The sequence below is a fragment of the Solanum lycopersicum genome, chromosome 2, assembly GCF_036512215.1.
Source record: "Solanum lycopersicum chromosome 2, SLM_r2.1".
NCBI lineage: Eukaryota > Viridiplantae > Streptophyta > Magnoliopsida > Solanales > Solanaceae > Solanum > Solanum lycopersicum.
In genome coordinates, this window is record NC_090801.1 from 37,789,108 (window position 1) to 37,812,870 (window position 23,763).

The 23,763-nt window shown below is 35.2% G+C and overlaps 1 protein-coding gene across 1 annotated transcript; it reads right to left on the minus strand.

Moving 5' to 3' along the window:
• Positions 1-2,423: 2,423 nt before the first annotated feature.
• On the minus strand, positions 2,424-3,405 carry LOC138342015 (uncharacterized). The gene is made up of 4 exons (XM_069294196.1): positions 3,202-3,405; positions 3,007-3,095; positions 2,740-2,899; positions 2,424-2,597 (listed from the first exon to the last, which is right to left on the minus strand). The coding sequence occupies exons 1-4, from the start codon at positions 3,403-3,405 to the stop codon at positions 2,424-2,426; spliced, it is 627 nt and encodes a 208-aa protein (XP_069150297.1).
• Positions 3,406-23,763: the final 20,358 nt, after the last annotated feature.

The window sequence follows — 23,763 nt, forward strand, 5'->3', positions numbered from 1 at the left end:
GATTTGGTCAACCTATCCATAATAACCCATATTGAATCATTTTGCCTCTGCATTCTAGGCGACCCAACTATGAAGTCCATATAGATTGCTTCCCACTTCAAAGTAGGAATATCCCTGATTTGGGTTAACCCACCAAGTTTAAGATGCTCAATTTTAACATGTTGGCAATTTTGACACTTAGTAACAAACTCAGCTATGTCCATTTTAAACCATCCCACCAATAAATGTCTCTAAGGTCATGATAGATTTTGGTAGCACCAAGATGTATAAAATAGCAAGAACCATGCGCTTTTACAAGAATTCAATTTCTCAAATCCTCAACATCGAGTACACATAATATCCCTAGGTACCTTATATTACCACCACCTACGCTCCATGGTAGAATGACTCATTCAGCTTAACATTTACTGATTTCTTCATCTCCATGAATAGTGGATCAAGATGTTGCTTAGATTTTACCTCCACCAACAGCGAAGAGTCAGAGTTATGATGGACTATGAAACCACCATTTGGGGAATGTTTTAACTGCATACCTAATTGCGCCAACGTATGCACATCTTTCAAATGTTCTTTCTTCTGTTCTTCAACATGAGACATGATACCCATAGTCATACGACTAAAAGCAATCGCAACCACACTGGCCTCACTAGGGTGGTAAAGGACACTCATGTTGTAATCCTTTAAAAATTCTAACTATCTTCTTCATCATATATTTAAATCTTTTAATGTATACTCATATTGAAGAGTTTTATGGTCATTAAATAGATCAATATGCACACCGTAGAAGCATAAACTATCACCTCACCATGATGAATGACGACACATCCCAAGACCACTCAGGAAGCATCAGAATACACTACAAAGCCATCATTGCTCTTCGGTAAGGTCAACACTAGAGCGGGGGTATGCTTATCTTACAATTCTTGTAAACCTTTTTCACAAGCTTTCGACCACTAAAACTTCACCTTCTTTTGTGTCAAAGATAGTAAAGGAGCAGAAATGGACAAAAATCCATCAACAAACCTTCTATAATACAAGTTAAACCCAAAAAACATCTTATATGTGTGGGAGTCAAAGGTCTAGGCCAATTCTAACCCCATCCATCTTCTTTGAATAAACCTCTACAATATAACCTGAGATAATATGGCCATGAAAAGCAACTAACCTCAACAAAAATTCACACATACTACATTAGGCATAGAGTTGGTGTTCTTTGAGAACTTGCAATGCTAACCTCAAGTAAACTCTAAAGCAAATTTTTATTCTTGGAGTATATCAAAAGATATTCAATGAACAAAATCACAAATAAGTCGAGTTAATCTCGGAAAACATTATCCATTAGGTACATAAACGCTGCCAGGGCATTTGTTAACCCAAAAGACATAACTAGAAATTCACAGTGACCTATCTAGTTGAGAAAGCTATTTCGGGAACATCTTCACCTCTTACCATAAGTTGGTGATATCCCGACCTTGATTCAATCTTGGAAAAGTAGCTAGCACCTAACAGTTAATCGAATACATTATTAAAATAAGGGAGAGGATACTTGTTCTTTCCGAGGACCTTATTTAGTAGGAGATAATAAATGCACATTCAAAGGGATCCATCCTTCTTCTTAACAAACAAGATCAGAGCACCCATGAAGAAATACTATGCTTAATGAAACCCTTGTACAGTAAATCTTTAAGTTGGAGCTTATACTCTTTCATTTCAGCCGGATCCATCCTATATGGAGGAATTGAAATAGGATTCCTATTTTGTAATTAATCAATGCCAAAGTCAATTTCCCATTTGGGAGGAACTTCCGGTAGGTCAGTAAAAAACCTTTGGGAATTCCCTCACTACTGGGACTGACTCAATATAAGGAGTTCACATTTAGGACCTTAACCCTCAAAAAATGGTATAGACAACACGTGTCTTTCATCTTATAAGCCTTCAACCAAGAAATGATTTGACCCATTGGCATAAAATTTCCCCCCTTCCACTCTAGAATAGGTTCATTTGGGAACTGAAACGTTAATACCTTTGTTCTACAATCTATATGAGTAAAACATGCATGAAGCAAATTCAAACAAGATTACATCAAAATCAAACATTTCAGTTCTACCAAATCAACAAGAGTAACTGTATTCGGAAGCATTACATAACATTTCCTATACAGTCTTTTTGCAACCACATAGTCACCCATTGGGGTACAAATTGCAAAAGGGCTCAATCAAAAAATTGGGAAGTACATAAAATTTACTTGATACCAAAGGTATAACAAAATAATTAGTAGCACCTGGATCAAGAAATGCATAAACTTTAATAGAGAAAATTATTGACATACCTGTCACAATAGAAGGAGAGTTCTCTTGTTCACCCCAAGACTTGAGTTAATACAAACGGTTCTTTTTTTGAGCTTTAGAACTTAGACCGCTTTGCTAAGCTTGTCCATTTCTCTTAACTAGACTTCTAACATTAGGAAAATCATTCCCCATATCGCCAACCTTTCCAGAACCAAAGCAACTGTTTGTCCCAACAAGACATTCACCCACGTATTTCTTACCACACTTCCCACATGTTGGTCTCTCTTTTGGCGGATCAACATTTCTCCCCTTTTGAGGTTTAGTATTAGAACCTCTATCATTTCAATTCTTGGAGAAATTATAATGAACCTTATTTGAAAACCTCTTCTTGAACCTAGGCTTGTCCTGAAGATCAATCCTATCTTAGAGGAACTACATTTAATACACTTGCCTTCTTAGCTTCCCTATTCTTCTTCCGTAGACAACTATACTCAACTTGTTGAGCATGAACCATCAACCTAGAAAGATCCATATTTCCATGAATCATGGCTGCATGACATTCTTCTCCAAGATATTCGGACACGCCCGTTACAAAATGGCTCATCTCATACCTACTATTCGAATCCAATGAGGAAGCATATTTAGACAACTTAATGAATTTGAAGGAGTATTCATTGACACTCATATCTCCTTGAAGAAGGTTGATAAACTCCTATACCTTAGACTCCCTTTTCTTCCTTGGGAAGAATCTGTCAATAAAGGCTCCCAAGTCACGGGACCACCTCCTAAAGCCCTACTATCCTTCCACTGATTTTACCATGGTTGAGCCATGTACTTGAGTTTATAGGCATCAAGTATCAATAATACTAACCCCTATAGTAAAAAAAATATTGTACACCTCATCAATGAATACTTGGGGGTCTTCATCAACCGTAGATCCAAAAAACATAGGAGGATTCATCCTCATAAAATCCCTCAAACGGCTAGCCATAGAGCTAGCATGTTGTTTCTGTCGAGGAACAAACCCCCTGTTCACTTGTTCCGTAATGTCCTGAGCTTTGATGGTGATGGCTTTTGCTATTTGAAGAAGGGTTTCCCTCTCCTCACCATCTGTCATTTCTGGAGGATTGACGGGAACTTGTTCATTTGTCGCAGCCTACACTTGAGGAGCATTTTGATTGCCTTGAGGAGTAGCTCCCGCATTCACAATCTCATCTCCTACTATCTTCAAGTATGTCCTTTTTGTGTTCATCACCTAAAACCACAAGAAAGGGATTAGATGCTAAAAGACACTTAGTGTTAAAACTCTAAAATCACGACATATGATTATCAAGAAAAGAGAAGTTTCATAGTCATCACACAGCCTCTCATCAATAATTACGGTGCTCTTCAAAACCATGAACCATATACTAGGTAACGTGGTTGAGTGAGAAATGATCCTAAGGATATTTAACATGATTCTATGATACTAAGTTTTTCACAATCGGAGAGTACACCACACATGCGACCGGCGCCGTCGTCCACTCAAAAGACATAGATAAGCCTTAGCATTCTTCATAACATGTCATCGATTAAAATTGCGGAAAATTAATAACTTTACTACTATATAAAGTATACTTAGACATCATATTTAATGATCATATTAGCATACGATATTCTAAGAACTTTTCTCACATTTATAAAACCATATAAAGAGTACGAATCTGGATTTAGACAATAAATAGTCAATATGCCATATAGTCCTTCATACAAAAGAATCCAAAGAACATAAATAGAAATAGAATATTCTTAAAACTACTAAACTCTTATTGACTACAGTAATAAAAGATAACATCCTCGAACATGAGGACCTACCCACACTTGGAGAAAGATTTCCAAGCTTCTTTAATCGACCTTTATAATCTTGAACCGCTGGACCCTACATTTGTAGTATTATAAATTAAAGGGGGGTTAGCACCTCACATGTACTAAGTATGGGTATATGCACATAACATTCAAGGACATCCATGAAAAAATGTCTTTTTATCATTTCTTTGGAAAACATACTAAGTAATATTAGTTTCTACAATGCACATACCATAAAACATGTACAAGTTAACGATTTCATAACAATAAAGCATGACCATAATTAAAGGAATATTATCATACAGTCATGTTAACAATTCATATTCAAAAGATCACATAAACATATAATACAAAAAACCTACCAATGATACCATCCCCAACCTACAAATGCAAAAATCAAGTGTAGCCTCATAACCCCACACAACAAAGTAGATAACAGAGGACTTCATAAGTAAAGCTTTGGTTCAAATAACTAGTAAAATAAGTACTCATCACCTCATAGGAAAATATAGACCAATAACATGTTCATGAATGTAACAAACTTCATATAAGAGTAACAACATGTATCATAAGCATTATACCTTTCATGTTATCATATTACATAAGAACAATATTCTATGAATTTTCTGTGAGTGAACTTATGCAATGTCTAAGTAGTCATATACCCCCACCTATACTAAGTAAACTCCTCAAGTCACCCTTTTCAACGTCCATTTACTTCTATTTCATTTTAAATAAGGGAACATAAACCTAAACTGGCATAGACCATGTGAGTTTAAACAGGAATCCGATGTCATAAAAAATCACAGTAAAAAAAAGGTGGTCTACCGGCCAAAGCAAAACCATACATGACATATATTTATAGGTGGATCCACTAGCTAGTATCCTATGGTGGCAACATAGTTCAAGATTTAGGAGATATATTAGAGACACATATTTCCACATTACATGGAAGCCTCTATCTCTTGAGAGTTATTGTCACCTACCTTCAAACTAGGGAAGGGACAACTCTCATATCTAGCCCATAGATGCTTAACTTAAGTCACATTCTTTAATAACTTTAAGTTGTCTTTTATCATGAACTTATCATAGTTCATAGGAGCTTAAATCCTTGTATAAACATGATCATGAGATCTTTAGTATTAGATGAGAATTTCGTTTCATCATAACCCTCATATGTGAGATTGACATAACATATTCATCTTATGTAAGGCATACCAGAAGATATCATTAACTTGCACTTTCTTATTCTTAACATGATCTCACGTTTAGCATGTTCGTTCCCAACATATATTCATAGAAACAACATGCATACTTCATTAACATATTATCATCATTTGTAGGGTAACTTAAACATCATAGAATAATCACTACATTAGAAGACTTACCTCTTTCTTCCAAGTACATTATTCAAGAACTTTCGTTCAATTTTTCAATAATCATAACAACAAATTAGTTAAATACTCAATAGAATTGTACATTGCAACTCTTTGATTAACTTAAAAGATCAATTCACTAGGTAGGATAAGGGAATGAATCATCAACGAGTTCATTCAAGTTTTAGTTCCAATCCAAACGTTTACATGTAATCAAGTAGTAGATACAACCCAATCAAGACTATTATTTAGGGAGAGATCATTTATCATAGGATATTCAAACATTATTAATCAAATACTCAATAGTTCCTATGAAACAAACCACATAATATCAATATTTTTCTTTTAAACTCATAAATGAAGTGTTAGGAAGAAAACCCATTTTTTGTAATAAAAACCCTAGAAGTATGAATTCTTGATAGCCATCTTTCAAAGGACCTCTTTGGTAAAGGAATACCAAGTGTTAAAACCCCATACCTTATAGCCGAATAATCCACTAAAACATTTTTGGAAACCTCAAAGGCTTTGTCTTCTTCCTTAAGCTTTTCTTCTTCTTCAATGATGTTTTGAAAAGACAACATTTCTAAAGAAAGATGGGTAATTTTGTTTTAATATGATTTGGACGAGTAAAAAGTGGTCTAAAACTGACTTACTTTTTATATAGACTTTTCCTATAAAATAATCAAATGACCCTTCACTTATATGGATTTTTTATGAAGGTAAATTACAAAAAAAATGACTTTAACGAATCTAGGTAGTGGCTAGGCATAGCGAGGCGAATTCCCATTTTTTCCTAAATTTTTGGGTTGAGGCAGTGAGGTGCGCGTCAGCCAGGCGTCACGACGATGCCACTCAGTTCTTGAGACTGTATTCTGTGCGTAGGATGTGCCTCATACACCTCATGCCCCAATCTTGTTCACGCAGGCTGCTTTGGAAGCCTACCTACCAAAGTTGGGGTCATCCCCAAGGACCCTTCGGGTGGTCCTTAGGGTGTCGTTACAGGACGTTTGGACCTTTTGTACTTCATAATACCTATCCAAGGTATTTTTACATGTTTTGGACATCATTTGACACTTCGAAACCTTCACCAAACATAGGGACGTCAACTAGTTGAAATTAGCTAGTTTTTGGACGTCAAGGTCTTTCTTTGTCATTTGGGGTCTAACCTTTTCTAAATGAAGTTATTACACTAATATAGGTCTGTAAATATCATTTAAGACATTATTAAATATATTAATCTCTAGTCTAAGTCATGAAATTTTTGGAGTATTACAGGAACCCAATCATTGCCTAGACACTGCCTGGGCAGTTTAACTTGATGAGGCAATCGATGCCTTGTGAGTTGGTTGACGTCCAATTGATAGATGAGTGTAGATTGACACATATTTTATTGATTTATGTACAATTTTAGAAGTCTCTAACCAATACAATGGTTTTCCTGCATGGTCTGTCGTCTTGTCAACACCTCGGAGGAGGCAGCGTCAATGGAGGCCTGCAATTTCTCGCAGCTCACTGTTTAATTAAGAGGTTTATTGGAAAATTCACTACACGTCCAAATAATTATGTGGGAAGCTATTTTAGGTAGATTTAGGCATTATTTTTAAGAGTCTATTATATGGGAAGTGAATTTTATTAATCAATGGATTCTTCCATTCAAGGAGTCCACAAGTTATTCCTCAATGGTGAATTCAAAGAAACACAATCTAGAGAAGGTTGTGATTGGATTGTGGGTAAGGACTTATTGTGGTCTAAATATATTGGGTAGCATTCAATGATGTTCATAAGAGGATTATATGATTTCTTATGATGTTCCTATGGTGAATTATAGTAATTGAACGTGAAGGTGATCATAGTGAGTTTAGGCCATCAGAGGTCAGATGAAGGTTTAATCTTGATCTTCATAATTCAACTTTATATTATAATATTTGATCAGGATTGAATCACATTGATATGAATTGAACTAGGCTTAATTGATATTGGTTGATATTGACCTGTAAATATTGAATTGAACGTATGTGATCATGTACACATAAACTACCTTCTAATGAAAAAATTGAATGAAATAAGCATGAAATTGAACATAGATCATAATGAATTGAAGGTGGTAATTGAGTATTGGATGTTATAACATTAATGCTAGTTCTTTGAGGGTAAATTCATTATGAATATATTATTATGATGTTTTCTTCTACACCTAGACATGAACATGATTAGGAGAAGCATATTCTAACCTAGATGAACCTTAGGTTGACCTAAGAACATATAAACAATATATACATGGTACACTAAGATTAGCTTGAAGATGGGTTGTGTGGTCACTTCATGTGTAGTAGACTTGGTGAAATAATATTAAGGAATGATAGCTTTATATGTGAATTCTCATAATAGGTTGAGATGGTGGATCTCTTGATAGCTTAAGATGGCAAGATCTCAAGTGTAGCTTTAGAGAGTAAATCTTAAGGAGGCTTGAGTTGAAATACTAATGGTATTTTGAGGTGATAAACTTTATGGTATCTTCACTTGGGTTGGCCAAAACAGTTTAATGGTTCCTTTAGGAGAAAGACCTACACTATACTCTCCTAATGTTCGCTTGATTTACATTTAAGGTGTATTTCATGGCACAACTTGAGATTAGTTTCTCATTTTAGCCGAGTGTTGATTATTCATGCTCCGCTATGATTATCTTACATTTACATAATTTGTTGCATGGTTGTTTCTTTCCTTCCATAATAGCTTGTTTAGTATGTTGAGATGTTTTTTGTGGTAGTAGGTGTATTATGGTAGTATGTTGTTCTTAATAGACATTGTTAAAAGATAAGTTAACTTGGAGTAGTATAGTCTAGAGTAGTACCTAGTATGGATAGTAGTATGGGATGCCATATTTACATTGCTCAAGTATGCTTGAAGCTACCTATGACATGACCCCTACATATGTATGTTTATCTTGGTTAGTGCCTACATGTTGTCCTTTTAGAGTCTTGAGAAGATTGAGTTGCTTTGAAGGGTAGAGTTGCAAGGATTCCAGAAACACCACCACTATGTTGTCTTTATGTTTTGATTATGTTAGACTTTTATGGGCTATGACCCAAGTCTATTGTATTCATGACGTCATAGATGATGTCCTTTTAAGGTTCCAAGAAGATTTCTTTGCTTTGAAGGTTAGAGTTCCAAACTTTCCAATAAGAGAAGATTGGTGAGTCCTTATAGAATCCTAGGACACCACCACAATGTTGTCCTTTTGTTTTCATTATGTTAGACCTTTATGGGTCGTGATCCAAGAATAATGTATAAATGATGTTGTAGATTGTTTTTGAGGCATAGGTTAGACGTTTTATTAAATCACTTCCACGCTATGTTTTTGAAGAAAAAATTTTAGTTCATCGTTAATTTCATATATATGTAATTTCTAAGGGATTGTACAAGACCTCTGAGAGGTCAAGTACTCTATGTTCTGACCCTAGAATGGCCTAATTATCTAAGGTGTACATATGGGTCGTCACAAACTTGTTATAAGAGCATAAGGTTATAAAATTGTCTTCGTACATCCAAAAATCCATGTCTAATAGATTCTTATTCACCGGTGTGAGTCGCGACACATGTATGAGTAGGTGGCTGTGGATGCTTAGGAATGTTTCACTTCTTCAATCTTCAATTTGCTCCATAGAGTTTGTCTTGAGTAAGACCTTCTTCTAATATTTTCCTACAATTTTTAAGATTATGGATAAAACTAATGTCTAGTGATAGAAGGGAAGGAGATGGGAGAGAGGATCAAGATATTCTCCCCGATGTGCAAGAGCAAGTTCCTCCTTAAGTTCCTAATGACCCTCCAATAGGGAATGCCATGTTTGAGGACTTTAGGCGTTATATGACTTTGTTGGATAGTCTTAATGGTACAAGCAAATAGAGTAGAAGTGGCTCCAAGCAATACGATTGAAGGAATGGGTGCTCTTAAAGTAAGGGACTTCTTGAGGATGAATCCACCGGAGTTCTATGGATTCAAAGTCAATGAAGATACGAATGGGTTTATTGATAAGGTGTATAAGGTGCTTGCAATCATGGGAGAATCTTTAAGCGAAAAGGTAGATTTGGATGTCTATCAATTCAAAGATGTTTCCCGACTTTGGTATCAGCACTGGAAAGATAATAGAACTTTTTAGAGTAGGACCTTTAGAGTGGGAGACTTTTAAGTCGGCTTTCCTTGATAGTTTCTTTCCTAGGGAATTAAGGGAGGCTAAGTTAGGGGAATTCGTAAACCTCAAACAGGGAAACCTTAGTGCGAAGTTGTATGCTCGGAAGTTTGCTCAATAGTCTTTATATGCGTCAATCTTAGTAGAAAACCCTAGAGACTTGATGAATAGGATCATGACGAGGGTGTCCGAACTATTAAAAGAACAATTTTATATGCAAATTTTTGTAGATGACATGGATATCTCTCGACTAATGGTATTTTCCCAATCAATTGAGGAATCCAATAATAGGAAGAAGATAAAGAGAATTAGAATGTAGGATAAAGGGTCTGATTTAAATGGTCATTCTAGGAATAGACAAAGTCATTAAGACAAGGCTACTCTAGTACTCATAGGTATGAGAAGAGTAATGAGTACTCCCGACCTAGTTTTCCAAGGTTTGGTAAGAAACTTGATAATAGGTGTTTGGAAAGTATAGATGGTTGATATGGGTGTAGTGAAAGTGGTCATATGATGAAATATTGCCCAAAAGCAAAAGCTCATGTGAGATAAGGCAATCAAGTTGCTACTAATCACGGGGAAGATGGCCCTCTAATGAAGAATAGGTTCTATGATATCCATTTTGAGGGCAATGAAGATGATCTTGTTATGTACCTCTCCGGAATATGTTTTTTATTGATTTATGAAAATTCTAGGAATTTCTTTTTATTATTATATGCCTTGTGATTTTACTATTTCATTATAATGAATTGATGTCAGAAAGACATGCATAGATTATTCCCAAGTGGGGGATAAGGAGCCTTTATGTGAGTTCTTTATATGGTTATGTTTACCTTTGAATTGAATTGTTTCCTCCATTTGGGTATGTAATTTAGGTATAATGCACATACGATGGGCTTTTATTCTAGAGTTGTTCCTTTAATGAAGTGTTTAAGAAGGTGTCAATAAAGAAGGAATGTTTCGCAAGTGGGGGATATTGTAGGGTCCAAAAAATGAATTACGTCCAAATAGACCTTAAAGTGTGGTGCCATGAGCTTACAGGGTACTAAAATTGTCAAATATAGTGTTTAGAGGCATCATATAGGGTTTGAGAGAGTTGGAGGTAAAACTTCCAAGAACGTTTGGGGACATTTGAAAGTTAGCCTTAGACGTATTAGTGTGTTATAAGTGAATTTTAGGTATGTTGTTTGAGTTTTTTGTGTACGAAATGAACATTCACATAATGGAGTGAGTAATTATGAAGAGATAACATGAGAAAGTTAATGAATGTGGTGACAACATGATAAGAGGCTAATATGAAATATTTTATCAATCTCGAATGAGACTAATAAGTGTTTCCAAAAAAACGTTCTCACCTATGAGAGTATAAAACTAATAAAGAGACCATCTCTAGAAATACTCTAATGAATGTATTTGGATTAATGCACACTTAATACTAATGATGAAATTAGAAGTCATCTAATGAGCAATGATGCCGTCATGATAGAAGCCAACTTATATGAGGTGTGAGATGAATGTAATGGAACTTTATACAAAGCACCATAGGCTCGCTAAGAATCGTGATTCCTTTTTTTAGGATTGCATAGGTTCGTGTAAATCTCATGAGATGAGACTGTCCGTTTCAGCGAGTATGGGTCTCCTTATATCTCCAAGCCTTTCAACCTATGCTTTCAATATAGGGTTCTAGTAGGATTCATTTCCTAATATACGCTAGCATGTTTTGGTTTCACTTTTTCCAGCGATTTCACCTTTTTTCGGTGTGGTGTATACACTGGATTTCATAAAGCTCACATCATCTATGTCACTTAAAGTTAATGTTCCCTAAGAAAGAATAAGGTCAGCCTCATGAAATGCACACAATGAAATGAATGATACCAAGGGTGTTTGGATAGGATAATCAAGAGGTGAACTAGACTTAAGTAATAACACTAGGTCAATCTTGGTCATTGCACAGTGAACCCGATGACAGTCCTAAACAATATCCTAGGTATATAAATGGATGGAAATGAAGTACGTATGAATGAATGAAGCAGACTCTGTGTTTGCTTAAGAAGGATCCCTAGTTGAGCCCTCATTCACGAAGTCCTAATGTTAAGTTCGTGATTCCATGGTTTCACGCCATATGAACAAAAGATATGTGATATATGTATGTGCTAATGAAATGTCGTATGTGCTGTGTGCAATATGAAAATTATGATGATTCATGTTACTCTCAAAACATGAATTTCTTAATATGATTTTTCAAGTCCCAATGATTTAACTTTCCATTACTCAAATTATTAGGAGAGCGATCTTCCTAATCATGCATATCCTTGGTGTGTACTTGCATACACCCGTACTTAGTACAAGTGTGTATTAATTACATGCAACCCTCTACTTTTAGGTGCAGGTCCAGGTGGACGCTAGAGCTTTTGAGACTACGTTGATGCTATCCGGACGTGGAGCATTCATCCGGACTTGGTAGGCCCTCATGATTTTGAGGATGTTTATCTCTTATATTCTAGCTTAGACGTAGGCATAAGCTAGTGGAGGATGTTCCACTAGAATTTCTTTCTTACTATTTTTTAGAAGTCGTATTGGTGACATTTTGGCAACTTTATATAAATGCAGTTATGAACTAATTCCTTCATTTGAATATCTGTTTTTTAGATGGTTGTTATGAAATGATGTGATATAATGCAAATCTTAGACGCGTATATTGTTTCTTATAGTGAAGTCTATGTATACTTTAAACCAAACAAAAGTTGTAAAGATTCCGCTAAAATGGACCTATACAATGTAATGATGACGTATGTAGGCTTCTCTACACCCTCCGTGAGGTCAAAGACACCAGTTTCAGCTAAGTTCTAGTCTCCAGACGTGACAAATATGGTATTAGAGTATTAGGTTAAATTCCAAGGATAATAATGTTCACATCACCCACATTGAGTAGGTTATAAGTTATGGTAGTGAAGTGCACTACTATCATGAGTTAGAGAAAGGATGATGCGTAGGAAAATTCCCTTCTTTAGATCTTATTGTTCCTTCTCTAATGTGTGAGTACTTGGCGTTATGAGAGTATCTAACATCAATTCTGATTTTTCATATAATAAACACAAGGAGGAACGTTGTTCGGTGAAAAGGAGAAATTGCTGCTTGGGACAACCAAGTTCCACCTCAGGCTCCTGCTGCACTAGTAGCCATGCTAGTTAACCCAGATGGGTTTGTTGATGCCGAGGTGCGGACCGCTTTTACATAGATTGCTCAAGCCATAACTGTGCAGGCCCAGCCCAGTAGACAGGAGGTTGAGAAAGAGAACCCACCAGCGCACAACATGGAGAACAGGTTGCGGGATTTTATGAGGATGAATATTCCAATATTTACTTGATATAAGACTACACAGGATCCTCAAGATTTCATGGAGGAGGTCTAGAAGATTCTGGTGGTTATGGGGGACATGGTGATTAAGAAAGTTGATCTTGCCTCGTACTAGCTGAAAATTGTTGCACATACCAGGTGAAAGATGTGGCAAGATAGCAGGGCATTAGGCGAAGGTTCGACCACTTGGGGAACTCTTTAAGACCTATTTTCAGGAGAGGTTATTTACCATTGATATGAAAGGGTTAAAGTTGATGATTTCATCAACCTTAGGCAGGGCTCGATGACTCTCAAGGAGTATCGTTTGAAATTTATAAAATTGGCCACGTATTATACTTCCCCTGTGTCGAACAACAGGGACAATATGAGCAGGTTCCATACAGGAATCTTAGAGGACTTGGAGAAACAGTGTCGGGCTATGATGCTCCATGATAGCATGGAACTCTCCAGGATAATAGTGCATGTCCAGTAGGTTGAGGACAACAGGAAGAAAGGGAGAGTCTGTGAGGTCACGAATCCTAAACCTTCTGACAAAGTAGGTCCCAGTAGTGGTGGTGGCAGCAGAACTTTCGGAGTTCATGATCAGCCTCGTTATAAGAAGGGGCATCATATTTCAGGGAAATCTAACTCTCAGAGTAGTGGAACACCCAGAGGAGGTAGATGCAAGCCTAAGAAGGCAATGGAGGTGACGTGCATCATCCTAGAAAGTAATGTGGCAAGTATCATAGTGGAAAGTGCAGACTAGGCACAAATTCTTGCTTCGGTTGCGGAAAGAGAGGAAATATAGTAATGGATTTTCCATGTAATAGGGGCTAGTCTTGAAGTAATGCTCATGGACCGTCGATGGTGCTATGAGGTTGCCTGCCAGTTTTTTTAAGGACTTGGGGTTTTTGGGAAATTTATCCCATGCATTATAAAATGTGAGAATGGTTGTTTTGAGTGTTTATGAGTATTTTTAGATTATATCAGTTATTAAAATCTCACTACAACTCTAACACGTCAATCAAAACACATTTCCTCCCAAAATTTCTTCAAAAATCTCCATGAAAGTTCAATGTGAAGATGGAGCTTGAAGATGATTCTTCAATGGAGTTTATTCTTCAATTATCATTGGGTTCTTCTAATAAGGTATGAGAGTTTTTCATATAAGGCTTTCTATGACCTTAAGGCTAATTTCAAAGATGATTTTCAAAGATTTCAAAAAGAATAAAAAGTCCAATTTCTACTCTATGTCTTGGGTTCTTGCATGAAAGGCTTTCACACGTTAAGTTATGATGTTATTGATGTTTAATTGATGTTTTCCAATGAAATTCTCCATGAACGTTGAACTTCACAAATCTCTTGATTTGACTAAAATATGGGTTATGCGATCATGCTTTGATGTTGATGAATTGAGGTGTAGATTGTTATAGTCTTCTGATTCATGTATAGATTATTCTTAATTTTTTTATGCGTTGTTTCAATTTTATGATTGAATATTGTACATTCTTAGATCTATTGAATGTTAGGCTTATTGAATTGATATTGACTTAAGGTTTATGAATTCTAATGAAGTTTCATATAGGCTTTTGATTGATGTAATAATTATAATAAATTGATATCTAAGTTTCATTATATTGATGAATATGTAACAAATTGACCTGGATTAACGAAATATTTTTATAATTATGTTGAATTGTTTGTTATGGCCATGGGTAAGGGCCTTATGATATCGAATTGGATGATTTATCCTTGAAGTTGAAGTGGTAAGATGGAGTGGATGTAGGATTCCCTAATTCCTTTTATTTTATGTTAATGAGACTTAAATTATATTGTTATTGGTATGGTTCACTTATGGTTTTGGTGCTATGTGAAATGATGTTCCTTGTCGTTGTTACTTTAATGAATATGACGATCATGGCCTTGTCGACACTACTTGAAGTACTGTGATGATTTGTACTGTTGATTTATTTGATGTATGAAAACATATATCTATATGAGAAGTATTCTTAAAGTATGTGTTCTTTCCATGTATGTTAGGAGATCATGTAGACTATGACTCTATGCGTCTATGTGTAGTCTTAAGATTGATACATAGTTATTCCTACTTGACTATATGAGTATATAATGGTTATATGATCATGATATGGTAGTGTATAGGAGGACTTAAAGATGATAATGGTTATTCCTATTCTCTTATAGAATGGCATGTAATATGTTTTAAGGTGAAGTATGTGGTGTCTTTTCTTGGTTGATTTGTTTTCCTTACTTGATGCTTGTATGAATATGAATATGAATATGTGATGTATTTACTTAGCATGCAAAAGTCTAATAGTATTGAAAGTACAAATGATATGAGAGACCTTGAATGATGTTAAGAGGGTCCTTTATGTGAAACCTTGAACCTAATGGTAAGGTTATTATGTTTAAGTCAAAAGTCACAATGATATCCTTAAGTAAAGTTATGATGGACTTAAGGTTGATTGGCTGGAACGGCGTCATATCAAACCCTTAAGAAAATAATCATGAAATTCTTGTCTCCATTAGAAGGTAGCCCTAGAGGACTTCTTTGGTACGGTAAATGTGATTGGCTTATGAACTAGATATCGAACCCAATTGTATGAACCTTTAATTTGAATTACTCTATGAGAACGAAAGCTAGAAACGAGTGAGTATGGTAAAGGAAGTAGTTCTATTTAAAGGATGAGACTAGATTACAAAAACATGCCCTTCATATTCCTTGACCATGTGACTACATGGGATATGTCCAAGTTCTACCATTGGCAAGTAGAACACCCTCATCGTAGAAGGTTAGAACTCTGTATTCCATGCCTTGCTACCATGGTTTACATCGGTTATTGTCTATTGTCATCATACGGGATACTTACTAGCATTATAGAAGTTCTACAAGGTTTAGGTGGTGGTATGTGACACTATCTAGACATTGCACAATAGGTTTTGAAGGTGTTAGTTGAAGTTCCTAGGTCTCGTCCAAGACCATTACTTGAATATCTCTTTTGTGATGAATGTCTCTTAATGAAATAATGAATGTAATGACTTAATTTAAAGTGTGTTAAATGAAGTAGTACTAATCAAGAGTCGTTAAGGGTTGTCTTGTTAAGTTGTGAAGGGGGTATAACAATGGTTTCTTATTATCTTACATAGATAAGTCTTAAGAATGACTCTAACTAGGGAAGTTGGTTGGTTATGTAGATATGATATAATCTTTAGGTAGTCTTAAGGATTACTTAGGTAATCTTGAAGAGGCCAATAATTGATGTTATCTTCTTGATTTACTTATGTATGATTTTCGATAGACTTTGAAAGGAGAATATAATATTATCTATGTGTTGTTAAGTGAGAATGATTCTATGGTAGTCTATAGGATCTGTTAAGTGTGTGTGTGTAAGGGATTGTGTGGGCGGTCACTTCACAACTCACTCAAGATGATCTTAGAGTCACCTTTGGTAGGAGGATCTCATGTTCTTGTGATTGATGTAGTTGTAAGTATATGTCTCATTATGAGTGGTCTTAAGGATCATTTAGGTGTGCCTACCATTAGTGAGTGGGCGGTCTCTCTTGTGTCACTTAAATGAGTCATAGGATAGCTTTATGTGATAAAAGGTGTGTAGAGTGAACCTAAGAAACTTCGTTTTGTAGTGAAGGACTTCACTGCAAGAGTGAAGTAAGTTCACTGTAATGTTTTCCAAAAATTTAATAATTGCTTAAATGATTTGTTATGTGTTTTCTATGTTGTTAATGTTGTTCTTATGATTATAGTATGATGTTTTTATCAAAATTCATGAAAAACATGATATGTACTAAATTTCCCTTTTTCATGGTTTTTGCATGGCTTCCATACTTAGTACATCTAATGTGCTAACCCCTTCTTTTCCCTTTTTGACATATGTGTAGGGATTTGAATTCTTGATGTTGCATGGAGATTGGATAGGTTTCTAAGGCTTTGAAAATGAAGTATTGGTGAGTACTCATCGATTCTAGGTCAATCTCTACAAGTTCTTTAGGTCTTAGTCCTTAATTTTATGTCTTCTATGGGCTTAGTCCAAAGTATTGTATAGTCTAATGTTTAGATAGTTCAAGTAGATATTGTGAAGGTCTAATCTTTTAAACTTAAGTCTTCCTCATGCGTGTTGTTTATGAAAGATGTAACACTTCAAAAATCCAAAACGAATCTTAAAGCCTAACATAGGACAGGGGGTATAAACATTCGAATAAATTTTGTTCATTTAGGAAGTTTAGGAACTAAAACGTCCAAGAATGTCCATGACGTTTGGAAACTAGTTCTAAGGGGTACTAGCGTGCCTTGGCCTATTTAAATAACTTTTTAGGAGTCGGTAATTAATGAAATAAGGTGAAAGTGTGTATAACATGTTTCTAAGGTGATTCGTTGTCGAAACGTCTGGGTACAACTCCCCAAGGACTAACCAAGGCCGCTTGAGGAAGACCCTAGTATGTAGGAGGTGACAATGACTTCGAAGTTTTGCAAAGCACGAAAGCCAAAGAACGACTAATGTGTGAATCGACGAGGAATCAATGCCAACCATCATCCCACTATTAGCCAAACAGGAAAACCACTCGCGTGGACAAGTCTCTAACCAAGACGATAACTGTGCAGGACGGAGGGGGGACTAACCCTTTACTAACAGACGACCCATCGACGAGGTTCAAGTTTTGAGGGTCTATTTTCCTAAACAATTTAAGTTAAGACCAATTAAAATAATTAAGGGGTTTAGGGGTTATTTAGGGATTAAAGAAAGATTAATTACCAATTTAACCCCCCATATAAGGATCCCAACCCTCATTAGCCTAACCATAACTCACAAAAATAAGCTCTCTTCCTTCTCTCTTCTTTCTCACTCTCTTTGAAGACATCATTTAAAACAAACTAGGGGGAGGTTTTGGGGGCTAGATATGCACAATATCACCTAAAAATCTTCAACAAACGTTAAGGTTTGAGATCTAATCAACCTTTGAGACTTCTTTCCTCAAAGGGCCCATTCAAAGTATTTTTAAAACTTGAGTTTTCAAGTGGGTTTCATTCATTTATGAATTTGATGTTTTGAACTAGGTTTAGTATGGTTCCTTTAGGGTATATTGAATATATTAACATTTATTTTAACTTTATTATGATAATTTGTGATGGTTTGGTCCAAAGTAAAGAATATGGTCCTTAACCCTTAGCCAGATGTTTAATCTTGCTGTTTTAAATAGGTTTAGATTGATTTAATCGACTAGATTATTGGTTAAATCACTGTTATATGATGTTTTTATATTAATCATGAACAAATTAGAGTAAATTTCAGTCATTAATACTAGTTCTTGAGAAGTAATATAGGCTATGAGAACTGAACTAATTATCTTGTCTTAAGCTTTGAGTTAGTATTGAATTATGGTGTTGTGATTCTTCTAGCCTTATTATCATGTTGGTTATAAAATTATGTTTATGTGAGGACCTAGTTGGGTCAAGTTATGGGTTGATAGTAAGCCTATTATGATGAACTATGAAAAAGACATGGTAAGACTTGTAATCCCTGTTCTTTACTTCAACTTCAGGTTAATTGTGATTAAGTCATGATGATTTTTTTGAAGTATGCCTTATTTAGGATTTATAGGGTGGTATGATTTTGATTTTAAATGTATTTATTATGTTGTGTAGTTTAATAAGATGTAAGTGTTATAAGGATAGTGATGCATACCAATGTGCCTTATTATGAAGTGACATCTAATGTGATAACCTCATCTATATGAATTGTGATGAAAGTATTTATAATCATACAATTCTTATTTAGCGATTGATCATGATGATTGTACAAGGGATATACCCTATGACCTAGAATATATTATGATTGAAAATATGGACTTAAAGACATTTCAATAAAGGACTTAACTTAGCACCGAGTGAACTTGGAAATGGGAGGTGATGACTTCCCAAAGAGGAATACTCCTCTAATAGATTCCCGTGATATGATGCCCCAATTACCAAGTGGTATAAAGACGGAAAGTACTATCTATTAGTTATTGATATGTTTCCTCCTAAGGAAGACTAGGTAGTGGATCCACTTAGAAAGTTACGTTTATGTTTGGTTTTACTTTGGCCGGTAAACCACCTTCGATCTGTTTAAGGTTTTACAACACCGAATTCCATACTTAGCTCTTTTGGTCTATGTCCGTTAAGGCAAGTGTTCCCTAAACTAAAATGAAGAAATTAATTATAATCTAACCTGGGTGACTTGGGAGTTTTAATTTAGCCTAGGTAGAGGTATGAGACTCTACTTATGCCCTGCACTAGTTGTCCTTGATTAAAGCTTTAGGAAGTTGATATTTATTACATCTGGGTTTACCCCATAGACGTAACTGGCGTCGTCTTCCTCTTTGAGGATTAAGACTAGCCTCTTAGTCTCATGTCATTACATTCATAGGTTTAAAATGCAGAAACATGTAAACATTTCATTAGATCTACTTAGAGGTTTACATAGCCCTCTACATACTATCGAGTATACATAGACCCTTGGTATATGAAGGTTACATATCGTTCTACTTTTACTACCCATACATCTATTAAAGATTGAAAATAATCTCAAAGACTGTCTCATCAAATACCATCTCAACGATCATAAAAACTTCGGCATAGCCCTACATCAAATATAAAGAATCCACATATAGGCTTCTACAAGTCGTACTCAAATAAAAGTGTAATGAACATAAAATTCTTAGAAAAACAAAGCAACTTCATAAGCAAGATATTGAAATCGCCCTCGGAAAGTATGGACCCACCAACTTGGATGATATAGAATGTCCAAGCCTTCTGAAAGTCATCTCAAATGACCCTTCAACGATCGGAATCTAAAATGTTTGGGAAAATGTAAGAAAATGGGTTTAGTAAAGCACATGTACTAAGTACGAGACCATATGCAAATATAAGAGCAAAAAATGCTAAAAAGGGACATTTAGTTAAAACATTACGTTTTACCTTTAAGGATACATAACATCATAATATAATTTTTTAATTTTAGTTTAGGGAACACTTGCCTTAACCGACATCAACTTCCTAAAGATTTCACAAGGCCAAATAGTGAAAGGCGTTAGTAGAGTCGCATACCCCTACCTAGGCTAGGTTAAACCTCTCAAGTTACCCTAGTTAGTTTATACTTCATTTTTTCATTTTAGTTTAGGGAACACATTCCTTAACCGACATATACCACAAGATCTTAGTGTGGAATACAGTGTTGTAAATCCTTACAATGATAGAATGTGGTCTACCGGCCAAAGTAGAACAAAACATAAACGTTGCTTTCTAGGTTGATCCACTAGCTAGTCTTCCGATGGAGGCAACATAGTTCAAGAACTAAGAGATAGTATATTCCCTCTTCATACCACTTTGTTATTGGGGCTTCCTCTCATGGGATTCTATTGGATGAGTATTCCTCTGTGGGAAGTCAACATCTCATGTAGAATTATAGGGTGAATCTTCCTCTTTTGGATGTCATCACCTCCCATTGTCAATTTAACTCGGTGCTAATCTAAATCCCTTTATTGAAATGTTTTTAAGTCTTTATTGTCAATCATAACTTAGTTTTTGTAACAGGGGCTATCCCTTGTATAATCATCATCATCAATATCTCAATAAGAATTGTATGAGTATAAATCCTTTCATCACAATTCATATAGGTGAGGTTATCACATACATATCACTTTACAATAAGGCACATCGGTATACATCCCAATCCTGATAACCCTTACATCTTAATCAACCTCACAACATAATCAAGAAATTTAAATTGAACATTATACAAACCTATCTATCCTAAATAAGGCATACTCCAACACAATAATCATGATTTTATTACAATTAACCATAAGTTGAAGTAAGGAATATGGAGTACAAGACTTATCAAGTCTCCATAATAGTTAATCACAAGGGTCTTAGAATCAAGCCAAAATCACCCCAACTAGGTCACATCAATATAATTCAATAATCTACATGATAAAAATGTAAGAATAATCACTACACCATAATTCAATACTAACTCAAACCTTAAGACAAGATACGTATGTCAATTTTAATAACCTAGATCAGTTCTTAAGAATTAGAATCAAAGAATATAACTAACCCTAATTTGTTCATGATTGATGTAATAACATAATCTCATAATGATTTAACGAATAATAAATTCAATTGAATAAATCTCTACCCAATTCACATTAAGAACAAACCTATGGTTAAGGATTAAGGATCATATTCTTCAATTTGAACCAAACCATTACTATTGATCATAATTAAGTTAAAACACATGTTAATATATCCATTATAAAATAGATAAATCATAAAAAACTCAGTTCACATCATCAATTTCGTAATTGAATGAAACCCACTTGAAAACTCCACTTTTTAAAATACTTTGAAGGAGTCTTTTGAGGAAAGAATTCTCAAAGGTGAATTAGATACCATACCTTAACATTGGATGAAGATATTATGGTGATATCATCACCTTCCATACCCAAATCCTCCACCCTGCTTGTCTTCAATTATGTCTTCAAATTGGAAGAAAAGAAGAGAGAAAGAAGAGATTTATTTTGTGAGTTATGTTTAAATTAATGATGGTTGGGGTCTTTATATTGGGCTTAATCAACTTAATTAGACTCCATTAAACAACTAATTAACCACCTAAACCCCTATATAATTAAATTAATCTAACTTAACTTCTCAAGGAAACTCGACCCTCAGAGACGAGACTCCGAACGACGGCCAGTTTGTGAGTCGACGATCATTGTGCCATTCCGTGCTGCACAACCGTAATTGAATTTAAACACTGTGCATATGAGGGCCTCCAACATTTTGTCTATGTGTGGAAAAACTGTTGGCGTCCACGCCGCGTCGATACACACACGAGCCATTGTTGCCTTCTTGTGGTTGCACACTACGCAGACAGTGTTGCCTCCTACATGCTAGTGTCCTCCTCAAGGGCCCTTGGTTGGTTTTTGGGGAATTTTACTCGGAATTTTCGACCACAAATCATTTTTAAAACTTGTTATACACCCTTCCACCTAATTTCAATGATTTCCGACTCCTATAAGCTGGTTAAATAGGCTAAGTCACACTAGTACCCATTAGAACTACTTTCTGAACGTCATTGACGTTCTTGAATGTTTTGGTTCCTAAACTTCCTAAATGACCTATACTCATTAAAATAGGTCTTAAAATAGTTTTTTGGACCCCATGTAACCTATGATAGGCTTTAATACTCGTCTTGGATTTTTGAATTGTTACATTATCCCCCCTTAGGAACATTTGTCCCCGAACGACACTAAATTCTTTTGAAGGAAGGAATTGAATCAAGTCTAGCAGCCCAACCAATCATCCATTTCAAATTAAAATATATCATATCATTTCAACAGGGAAATTTAAAAACTCCAATTACAACACATAAGGATCAAAGACTTCATCATGAGACATTTCCTTCACGCAACACATATGAGCTCAACAAACATTACATGATTCAATTAGCACAAAGTTAAACTTATAAAAAGTTCACACAACTTTTCACTAAGACTCACCATGTCAAAATTCACAACATAACTCAAACAAAACCAAAAAGGCTAAATTTCAAGTTTCAAATGTACTAATTCACTGTAATGCAAATAAAAATGCAATTTTTTGCAAAAATTCACCAAAAATCATGAAGTTTCATCTTATTGTCATAAATATATTATTTAAAATAATGACTAACCTTAATTACAAAAAAGATAAGGGTAACGGGATTTCATGTCTGCCGCAACCTCCAATATTGCACCTTCAAGTAGCTAATTCCTTCAAAACACCTTTACGAAAACCACCTCTTTATTTCTTAACATCTTGACTTTCCTATAAAAAATTTGTAATTGAACTTCCTCATAAGAGAGTTTTTCTTGAAACCAAGACCCTCAATAGAAAGAATAGACTCGCGATTGCCGATAGACTTCATCAACATAGAAACATGGAAAATCGAATGAATCGAAGCCAATTCACTAGGAAGTTCCAATTTATAGGCAACCTTACAAACCCTTTGCAAATATTAAATAGGTACCCACGTAGCAAGGACTACTCTTCCCCTTCATGCCAAATATAACCACCCCTTTCATCGGTGAAATTTTCAAATACACCTTATCATCTTCTTCAAACACCAAATATTTTCTTCTATGAGCGGCATAAGACTTTTGCTGACTATTAGCCGTTTGCAAATAGTTCATTATGATGTGAACATTCTCTAAAGTCTTATAAATTAAATCGGTACCAAGAAGTTAACGTTAACCTAATTCGAACCACACTATAGGAGACCTACACCTCCTACCATACAAGGCTTCTTATGGACCAATGGAGATGCATGAACGAAAGATATTATTATAAGCAAACTCTATCAAAGGAAAATGTTTATCCCAATTTCCTTTAAAATAAATAGTGCAAGCCCTGAGTATATCCTTGACGGTTTGAATAGTGCATTCAGATTAACCATCCATTTGAGGATGAAAAGCGATTCTCAACTTCACCTTAGTGCCCAAAATTTTTTTGAACGACCTCAGAAACCTAAATCTGAATTGTGCACTACGATCCAATATGATGGATAATGGAATACCATGGCAACATAAAATGTGATCTATGAATATCCTAGAATAATCTTCCTCCGAATAAGTAGACTTGACGGGAATAAAGCGAGAGGACTTGATCAACCTATC